Below are 9379 nucleotides of genomic sequence, written 5' to 3' on the forward strand. Positions count from 1 at the left end.
TCTAATCCTGAGAAAGGTATAATTCTACTTAGGATGGTACAGGCAGCTTCCCTGGCCTCCGTCTCCCTCCAGGCCTATATATCTACCCAGTCTTCCTCCTGGCTGAACTTTGGTTCATCTCTTTCTTTGGGGTGTCATTTTGAAGCTTTCAAACCTTCCTGAAGGAGCTGGGAAGAAAAGCCACTAATTCATAGCACTGCTCCCCCCCCCCCCAGTCTCTCAGAGTCACTTGGGCACAGGCTGACGATCCCCTGAGGACTAATGACAGCAGCATATGAGTCCAGCCAATGTATTTGCAGCCTGGAAACAAAATAACACGGACCTGCTGTACCCAGCAGTGAAGGTGGATGTCTGGAAGTGATAGATCCCTGCCCCAAAGACGAACAAGCCAGGCATTCTAGTCAGTCTGGCTTTTTGGTGACCTAGGGGTGCTTTGTTAAGAGGGAGTTTTCCTTAGCACACTGGGGGATTTCCTTGGTGTCCGAGGAGAAGCAGACTTTTTAAGGCTACTGGCCCCTTTCTTGGGGACAAAAGGTGAGTCTGGCTCTTTAAACTGCAAGGATAACCTCTTGCGGTCCCTGGGGGATGTACGCTTGGAGGACATAGCCTGTTTGGTTGCAGGAGTCCCCGGTTTGGGGGGCGTCTGAGGAGTGGCTGATTTGGAGGGGGAAGCCTCTTGTTTGCTGATTTTTGAAATATCTTTCGCTTGGGACCCAGAGGTGGGGGATGGAAGTGAAAGAGCCATGTTCGCTTTATGGGGCTCAGGGGACACAGGAGCAGATAGGGGAGTCCCTGGTTTCTGGGACGGAGGGCTTTTCTTAGGGGAGAACTTCTCGGAACACTTCTCGGGGCACTTCTCTGCCTCCCGTCGTGCTCTGGCCCAAAAGCGTTTGATACTGGCGACTATCTGTTTCAGAATAGAAGGGGGTTTCTCAGGGCCCTTAGGAAGGGTTTGCCCTGCAGGTGTGGAGGGTGGCTTTGCAGGTGTGGGGGGTGGCTTTGTGGGTGTGGGGGGTGGCTTTGCAGGTGTGGGGGGCGGCCTTGCAGGTGTTGCAGGTGCCCTTGCAGGTGTTGCAGGAGGCCTTGCAGGTGATCGGGGCGGCCTTGCAGGTGATGGGTGGGGTGTTTGTGGGGTTGCAGGCGCTGGTGTGCTTGTGGCAAACCGTGAAGTCTGTGGGGTAGCCACTGGACCTCTGGTGTTCCGGTCATCAGTCTCTGGGAAAAGCCTCCTCACCACAGGTGGTGTCCTGTCTGGGGTCCTGGGCCCTGCTGCAAGTTGTTGGCTTCTTCTGCGAGGAGTTGCGCGCTTACCCTTCTCTTTCTTTGCAGGGCGCTCTTTGCTGCGGGACGTCTGGAGCACGTCCCTTCCTTGCGTCAAGCCCCATTCATCAGCTTCCGATCTCTTGATCTTCAGGAGGAAGCCAAGGGTCATGTATGCTTCACCATCCCGCACATCCAGCCGTGGGTAGACGAGGAGGCTGGGGCTGTATCGTGTACGGGGGTGGGGGCAATACGGGGTGCAGCGGCCACATAGTAGGCAAATGGGATACTCCACGCTTGGTTCACTTTGCCCCGTCTCCAGCCCTTTGGCCAGGTGCATCTGCAGGTCCCGCATCGCTTGCTCGGCATCCAGGGACTGTATGATGGTGTGGGCCAAGCACTGGGATTTAGGACTTCCAGCAGGAGCATGTGGATGCGGTTCTGCAAAGGTGTAGCTTTTTTGGTTCTGCTGTCCTCGTGCTGCAACAATACAGGGCAACTCTAGTTGGTTCTGGCACATGAAAGAGGAGTCCAAGAACTTTGGCTGGGCAGCAACAGGAGGCTGCTGGGTTGGGCTTGGTTTCTGGATTTCAGGCATGTTAGTCCAGCTCAAAGTATGCATAGTATGGTCTTTCTTCAGGGTGATCTTGACTTCTGCCTTCTTGTCCTTGGGACTACTGTGGTCTGCCTTGGGGGACCCAGGTCTCCTGCCAGGGCTGTGCCTGTCTTTCTCTTTCTCCTTGGGGGTCCCAGGTCTCCCAGATTCTCTCAAGGTGGGACTCTTGCTTTGACCTAACATGGTAAGCATTTCTGCCAGTTCCTCCTTGGGAGTCCCACTGCTCACCTTAACTTTCACGGATTCAGAGACTTTACTGTGACTTTCACTCTTGCAGATGTGTCTTGGGGAAGGTGGGCGCTCTTCTGGAGCAGGAAGAGGTATTGGGGTCCATGCAAAGGGTTCTATGCTTTGCTTATGAGGGGATCTGGGTGGTGTGTGACGGCCATATGTGATGCTTTGAGGGGGCGTGTGGCTGCGCGACCACTGAGCTGCAGGGGACTGCTGGATCATCCAATGCATGGTCTCACCTGCCTGCATTTTCTCATCGTTAATTGGTGCCCTGGCAGCAACTGGGGCCAAGTGTAATATGGGGGTTTCCTTTTGCTGGTGTTTCTTCTGGACGTGCCAGTTGAGCAGCTCCTGCTCCTTGTAGCTCAGGACCCTGGCAGCCCTAATCTGCATGGAGGGATCAGTCCCTTTGGTTGCTCTATGAAAAGTCGGGGCTGAGGGGATCAGCCTGGTCAGAGACTCAGAGTGGGGTGTGGGTCCTCCCCACTGCTCCTTCAGCTGCTTCTGTCGTATGTTGAAATCCACCTTGCGATGAGACAGAGCCTCTACACGGACCTTCTGGAACCCGGCCCCGGGGGGTCTGATGAGTTGTTGCTGCCCGTCCTGAACGTCTCTTGTCAGGCTGACAGGCGCTGGGGAGGGAGGTGTCCTGGACCGGCTACCTGCTGATGAATGGGCCTGGCTGTGGACTGAAATGACAGTCTCTACAGAGGTGTTGGATGGAGAAGAGCGTGCAGTCCTGGGCAGGGTTGAGAAAGTCAAAGAAAAGGCATTACGATAATACCCGCGTGCTAGATGCAACTGCAAGCCTACGAATGCTTTCCTGGGAGAAAAGCCTGCTGAATAAAGTGCGGCTTACTTCAAAGTAGACATGTTTAGGATTGCTCTCTAAATGAGCCTGCATGGGAGGGTGTTATATAAATGAGAGGGAGAGGGCTCAAGAGCCCAGCATCTCTCCTGATATATTTAGGGGTCTACACATGCTATAATTCTGTGGGAATGCAAAAAAAAAAGAAAAAAGGGCAATTTGTTTTTGCCAAATCCTTCTAAAGACACTGAGCAATACACAAATGAAGCTGCCTTACACTGAGTTAGTCTCTTTATCTCTGTACTGTCTACTTTGACAGCTATCAACACTGGGCCAAAGCCACTTCCTGCATTCAGCTAGCAATGGGACTAGAAGGGTGGCAGGTTTGTGGAGCCACAAATAAAATGGAGTATTGTAGTACCCAAATTCAAACAACTTATTCCACCATAGTCCATTTCCTTAAATGCTGTTCAGTTTACCAGCTCTGGGTTGGGAAATCCCTGGAGATTTTGGGGGTGGAGCTTGGAGATGGTGGCATTCAGGGAGGAAAGGAACCTCAGCAGGGTCCCCTCTGAGCCCCCCTCCGAAGCAGCCATTTTCTCCAGGGGAACTGACCTTGGTCATCAGCTGTAATAGAGGGAGATCTCCAAGTGCCACCTGGGTGATATAATGTTGACCATTGTCAAGAAATGAGCTCTAATCAACAAAAGCTTGTGCTGGAATAATTTCTTCAAGAGATCTATAAGAGGGAAATCCCCTAAGGAAGACATACCACCAGGTTGATCCACCATCAGTGGTGGCAGCCCATCTTGCCTGTGGCATCCACCAGGGAGTTGGCTGGACTAGAGGTGGGGTTATTTTTACTGCCATGCTGTTATTTATTGTTTTGTTAATTTTATTGGGTTTTTTAATGGGAGCTTTTATCATGTAACCCGCCATGAGCCAGCTAGCCGAGAGTGGTGGGAAATAAATTGAATTAATAATAATAAATAATAATAAAAACTGTGGTTTATTTTAGAAGCTATAAAAATAAAATAAGAGTCCAGTGGCACTTTAAAGACTGACAACATGTATCCCACCATAAACTTTCCTCAGTCAGCAGGGCTTAAAGGTGCCACTGAACTCAAGCTTAATTCTGCTGCTTCAGACCAACAGAGACCCCCACCTGGAGCTATTATCATCAACCAGGTAAGCTCCCATTCAGGAAAATTTAGGCTAAATACATTTTAGTAGTCTTGAAGGTGCCACCGAAGGCTACCTGTATTCTTCCAACACTTAACAGATGTTCCTTTTTAATCTGCATTAAGGAATATGTTTACTGATTTAAATTCCAGAGGTCATTGAGAGGTAGATCATAGTTACTAACAAAAGATGGTCACTTAACAACATCTTTTGTCCTATTATAAAGCAATGAGATGGTCCAGTAAAGGCTGTTAAGGAATCTTCTTTTGTTCTGTTGACTTCTGGTTGCTAGATTAATGTGGGGAGCCCTGTTGGCCTGAATCAGCAGGACAAAATTTGAGTCCTCTGGCATCTTTAAGACTAACAAAGTTTATTCTGGGTCCCAGTCTGCTTGTCCATGCTCAAAGCATACATATGTAAACAGGGGTGCATCTCAAGCCGTGAAATGCTCAGCCTAAGTGGTGCTATTGCTAATGGGGGAGGGGTGATATTCACTTATTCCTTACACAGCAGATTTCCAGCTTGTTCTCTGAAGTCGGGTTGCCAGGTCTCCCCAGCTACTGGGTTAGTAGGGATGAGGGGGTAGAGTTGCCAGATGCAGGTTGGGAAACTCCTGGAGATTTGGGGATGGTGTCTGGGGAGGACAGGGACTTCAGTGGGATAAAATGACATTGATTCCACTTTCTCCAGGGGAACTGATCTCTGTAGTTTGGAGATGAACTGTAATTCCTAGGTCCTTCCTGGAGGTTGGCATCTCCACCTGCCAGTCCCCTGCATGGATTCTGACCCTTTGATTGTTTTTTGTAGTAGTGACTTACGGGCCAGTGATGCGTTGCATTTGCCATGCGAGGTACTGGATGTTCCTGTCCAGCGTACGGAGAGTGTACTGCAGGTTCAGGTCGTCAGATGATCTAGGGAACATTGGGGGGGGGGGGATAGAATTTTAGGGTGCAGGCTGTGTGTATCATATGATTTCCTCCAGTTTTTCTTTCCCCAGCTGTTTCAGAACACCTCTTCTACACCTTTCTCCTTCCTGTCGCTGTAGTAATCTCTGTCCCCCTCTCTCACTCACAAAACTCCCTCCATTTAAAAGGTTCCCATGGCACAACTGAAAGACAATACACATAAGTACAAGACAGTGAAAATCAATAAAAGGTGGTCTGTCAGAAGTGCATCTCCCCCTTTATTTATTGTTCTAACGCAAAGCCCCACTGAAAAGGGCTGACTGGAAGGCCTTTAGGGAGCAGCCATTTACAATTCCTGAGGGAGGGAGTTCCAAAGGTGGGAAGCAACGGCTTTCCATCCAGCCAGAAATTTTGCTGAGGCTGGTTCCCAGAAGAAAAAGCTTGGTGGGTTGGAGCAAGTAGAAGCAGCCTGTCAGGTACTTCAGGCCTAAGCACTCTGTCTCTCCCTCTCTTCCTGTCTAAATAGAGTTGCCAACTTCCAGGCAGTAGCTGGAGAGCTAGGATTACAACTGATCTTCAAGTGGCAGAGATCAGTTCTCCTGCTGGAGAAAATGACTACTTTGGAAGGTGAACTCCAAGGTATTGGACTCCATTGAGGTCTCTCTCCTCCCTAAACCCTCCCCAATTTTGCTTTGCTAGACATCTTAGGGAAACACTATAAGAACTCTTCCCAGAAATTTCCATTTTCCTTTTTCTCCCTCCCACCCCAAATCCTCATGTTGGTTTGGAATGGGGGCAGCAACCTCCGCAGCAAGGCTGAATGGAATGCTCTGGATTTAGTCTGCCTGAAAAAGTCTAGAGAGAGATAAAAACAAGGCTTCCAAGGAAGCCTTCAAGACTGTATAGGCAACTTGGATGGGAAGGGAGGTTGACAGTTAAGAATGTATAAGTAGTCCTGCTAGATCAAACCAGTGATCCATCTAGTCCAGCCTGTCTCACACAGTGGCCAACCAGTTCATCTTGAAGGCCAAGAACAGGGCAAGTCCTTCCTCTCATGTTGCCTCCTGGCTCTGGGATTCAGAGGTTCAGTGCCTCTGAATATGGAGCTTCCCCTCAGTCACCATGGGTAGTAGCCATTGAGAGACTTATCCTCCATGTTGTACCTTTGTCTGAGTCAGGATCTGGGACGGCAACTGTGTTACTTTCCCCCCAACACTCCTGTGTTCTCTGTGACATCATTTTCTGGGGCACGGTGGCAAAGCAGTCCTGCTCCCCACCCCTACCCACTTCTCATCTTATGCTTTACTGGGGAAAGGCAGTGGTTCAACAGCAGGGCACTTGCTTCAATTCTGGCATCACCAGTGTAAGAACCTCAATGGCTGAGGCTGGGTGTTTTTTGTTTTTTTGTTTTGAAAGGAAGGGCCTTGGAGCATCTCACCTTTCTGGGTCTGTGCCTTTGTCCCTTGACCCTTGCAAGGATGCTGTAAATGAAATACAAGAGAGTCACATGAGCTGAGTTGGGTGCATGGAGCAGCATTTCTACAGCCATGTAATGAGCCCAAAAGAAGTAAGATTGTAACATCTGGCTGCTTACTTAAGCATGGTGCCAAGCAGTTCTTCAATTTCTTCTTGGAACCAGGAACCTGTTAGAAAAAAAAAACCCCAAGAAGAATTAGAAAAATGTCTTATATATGTGGAGGTCTCACATCCGGCCTATTCTCCACCAGCTGCAATGGCCATACGTGATCAGGGCCCAGTGTACATGAGGTATCGCCTCCCCGCCTATGCCCCCAAAAGAGCTCTGCACTCCACCGCCACCAACCGGCTAATGGTCCCTGGCTCTAAAGAAGTCCACCTGGTCTCGACCAGGGCCAGAGCATTCTCTGTCCTGGCCCCCACCTGGTGGAACGAGCTCCCGGAGGAGATCAGGGCCCTGACGGAGCTTAAACAGTTCCGCAGGGCCTGCAAAAAGGAACTCTTCCGCCAGGCATTTGGTTGAGACCATACGCAATCAACAGCGACTGAAAGGCCCCTGCTCCCCCCCCCGCTCAAAATTCCACCAACATGCTCTGGACCTGTTGTATTATTGCATTGTTGTATTGTCTATATTATTTATACTGTTACATTGTTATACGGTTACAACCATTAGTTATTATTGTAAAGTTACTCACTTTACAAGTTACTGACTTTCTGCTGCCCACTGGGGGGCGCTGCCAGCAGCAGCTGTGCAGTGCCAAGCCGAGGGGGAGCCCCAGCCATGGTGGCCACGGGAGAGCACCAAAGGTGAGCCAGCGGCAGAGTGCCAGGGCAGCCCCCGAGGCAGCAGCCGGGGAGGAGGCCGAGGAGGAGCCGCAGCCCGGTACTGACTGATCTACGAACCGGTCCCCGGACCGGGGGTTGGGGACAGCTGCAAACACATCCTTCTCAATGCCCAAAGCCAGATTCCTGAATTGAGTCTGATCCCTTACCCAAAATTCTTTAATTGTTTGGATGGTCCAGTGTGTGGCGATCAGAAACAAAAGGCCCAGCAGTAGGTGGCAGGTGTTTGGGATGTCACTGAACAGAAACATCAGCATGGTCCTGGGGCCAGGTTGGAATAACAGCAGCTGCTCTGACCCCCACCATTGTGGGAGATCTCAAGGCGTCCCCTCCTGAGGTCATGCCTACATCACAAATGTCTTTTGCAGCCCATCCTGGCTTGGCTACAGGGTCTTCTTTCATCCCTGGCTAATTGACCTTTCATCCCTCTGCCTGTCCATCCAAAGTGTGGCTTCTTCCAGCCAGCCAGGGCCCATATAAGTGCTTAGAACCTAAAATAAGAGAACATGGTGCTCAGAAAAAGCCTGCCTGCATTGAAATTATACTCCCTGATCAAGAAAACTCCTGAAATTAGATGAGTGGGACATGGGTGAAAGAAACAGTTATATACTGAAAGTAATTTTCCTCTTTGTCATTTTACTTGCTCTTGGCAATTAAAATTTTCCCAATAGCACATCCTTTGGGATATTTCACATGAAGGTAACAGTTCTTCAGAAGTCTGAAACCTATTCTACTTCTATCCCCAGCACACAGCTTAAAGCTCCCATTACAATGTACACTGTTGGGGGGGGGGACACACACAGACTTCACAATATGTGTCGGCCATCAGATTAATAAACTGAATATTCCAGAAACATTCCATCATCTCAAGAATAATCTCTGGGGAGGAATCTGTTGATCATTCTCACATTTTTACCTTACTTTACGTTATTTTTATATTCTCCCTTTATTCAATAAGAAAAGACTGATAAGTCTCACTGACTGGAACAAAGTGATGAAGAAAAAACAATGGTGCAGTGAGGGGAAATATTCCAAATATACCTGCGCATTTCACAGTAAACTTGGCTCAAAGTGTGTGGATATTAATATTTGGAATAATTCCTCCCACCAACATTGCATCATATTTTCTTTGTCTTTTACCTTACTTTTTAGAAATTGTCTGTTGAGTAGCTCTTGTCACTAAAGAGAGTGAGATAAAATTTATAGCCTAGGGATCCTCAACATGGCTCCTGCTTAACACCTTTCCTGGTATTACCCAAATAGGTGGTCTTTTAATTTATTTGAGGAAATTAGCTTGTAACTGGAAACCTTGTTGGTCTCAGGGGAGTCACTGTACTCAAACTTGGTTCTGTTTCTTGGATTTGTATGCAGATCTACTGCCATTCACAGATATTTGGGCTGATCCTGCATTGAGCAGGGGGTTGGACTAGATGGCCTGTATGGCCCTTCCAACCAGTTTGGTGTAGTGGTTAGGAGTGCAGACTTCTAATCTGGCATGCCGGGTCCGATTCTGCGCTCCCCCACATGCAACCAGCTGGGTGACCTTGGGCTCGCCACAGCACTGATAAAACTGTTCTGACTGAGTAGTGATATCAGCGCTCTCTCAGCCTCACCCACCTCACAGGGTGTCTGTTGTGGGGAGAGGAATGGGAAGGCGACTGTAAGCCGCTTTGAGCCTCCTTCGGGTAGGGAAAAGCGGCATATAAGAACCAACTCTTCTTCTTCTTCTTCTTCAACTCTATGATTCTGTGATCTTGACAGCTCCTTTAATCGAATCTCAGCAATAATCACCTAGTTACTTGTACAAGAGCCAGTTTGGTGTAGTGGTTAAGAGTGGTGGTTTCTAATCTGGCAAACCAATTCCTCACTCCCCACATGTAATCAGCTGGGTGACCTTGGGCTAGACTCAGCACTGATAAAGCTGTACTGACCTAGCAATAATATCAAGGCTCTCTCAGCCTCACTTACCTCACAGGGTGTCTGTTGTGGGGAGAGGAAATAGAAGGCAAATGTAAGCCGCTTGAGACTCCTTGTCGAGAACAGCAGCATATAACTCTT

The 9379-nt window shown here is 49.0% G+C and overlaps 1 protein-coding gene across 1 annotated transcript; it reads right to left on the bottom strand.

Annotated features, from left to right (window-relative positions):
• Window positions 1-281: 281 nt before the first annotated feature.
• On the bottom strand, window positions 282-7670 carry LOC143834250 (uncharacterized). Its single transcript, XM_077330911.1, has 5 exons — window positions 7471-7670; window positions 6597-6645; window positions 6441-6483; window positions 4916-5008; window positions 282-2846 (listed from the first exon to the last, which is right to left on the bottom strand). The coding sequence occupies exons 1-5, from the start codon at window positions 7576-7578 to the stop codon at window positions 437-439; spliced, it is 2703 nt and encodes a 900-aa protein (XP_077187026.1). The 5' UTR covers window positions 7579-7670; the 3' UTR covers window positions 282-436.
• Window positions 7671-9379: the final 1709 nt, after the last annotated feature.

The sequence above is a fragment of the Paroedura picta genome, chromosome 1 (assembly GCF_049243985.1).
Source record: "Paroedura picta isolate Pp20150507F chromosome 1, Ppicta_v3.0, whole genome shotgun sequence".
In the NCBI taxonomy this organism is placed as follows: domain Eukaryota; kingdom Metazoa; phylum Chordata; class Lepidosauria; order Squamata; family Gekkonidae; genus Paroedura; species Paroedura picta.

What these genes read in the sequence shown, in the direction of transcription:
- LOC143834250 (XM_077330911.1), bottom strand. Translation starts at nt 7,578, where the DNA reads ATGCTGATGTTTCTGTTCAGTGACATCCCAAACACCTGCCACCTACTG. An exon ending in CTGCTTGGCACCATGCTTAA is followed by an intron (nt 6,484 to 6,596) that starts GTAAGCAGCCAG and finishes TTTCATTTACAG; the next exon opens with CATCCTTGCAAGGGTCAAGG. An exon ending in AAAGGCACAGACCCAGAAAG is followed by an intron (nt 5,009 to 6,440) that starts GTGAGATGCTCC and finishes AATGTTCCCTAG; the next exon opens with ATCATCTGACGACCTGAACC.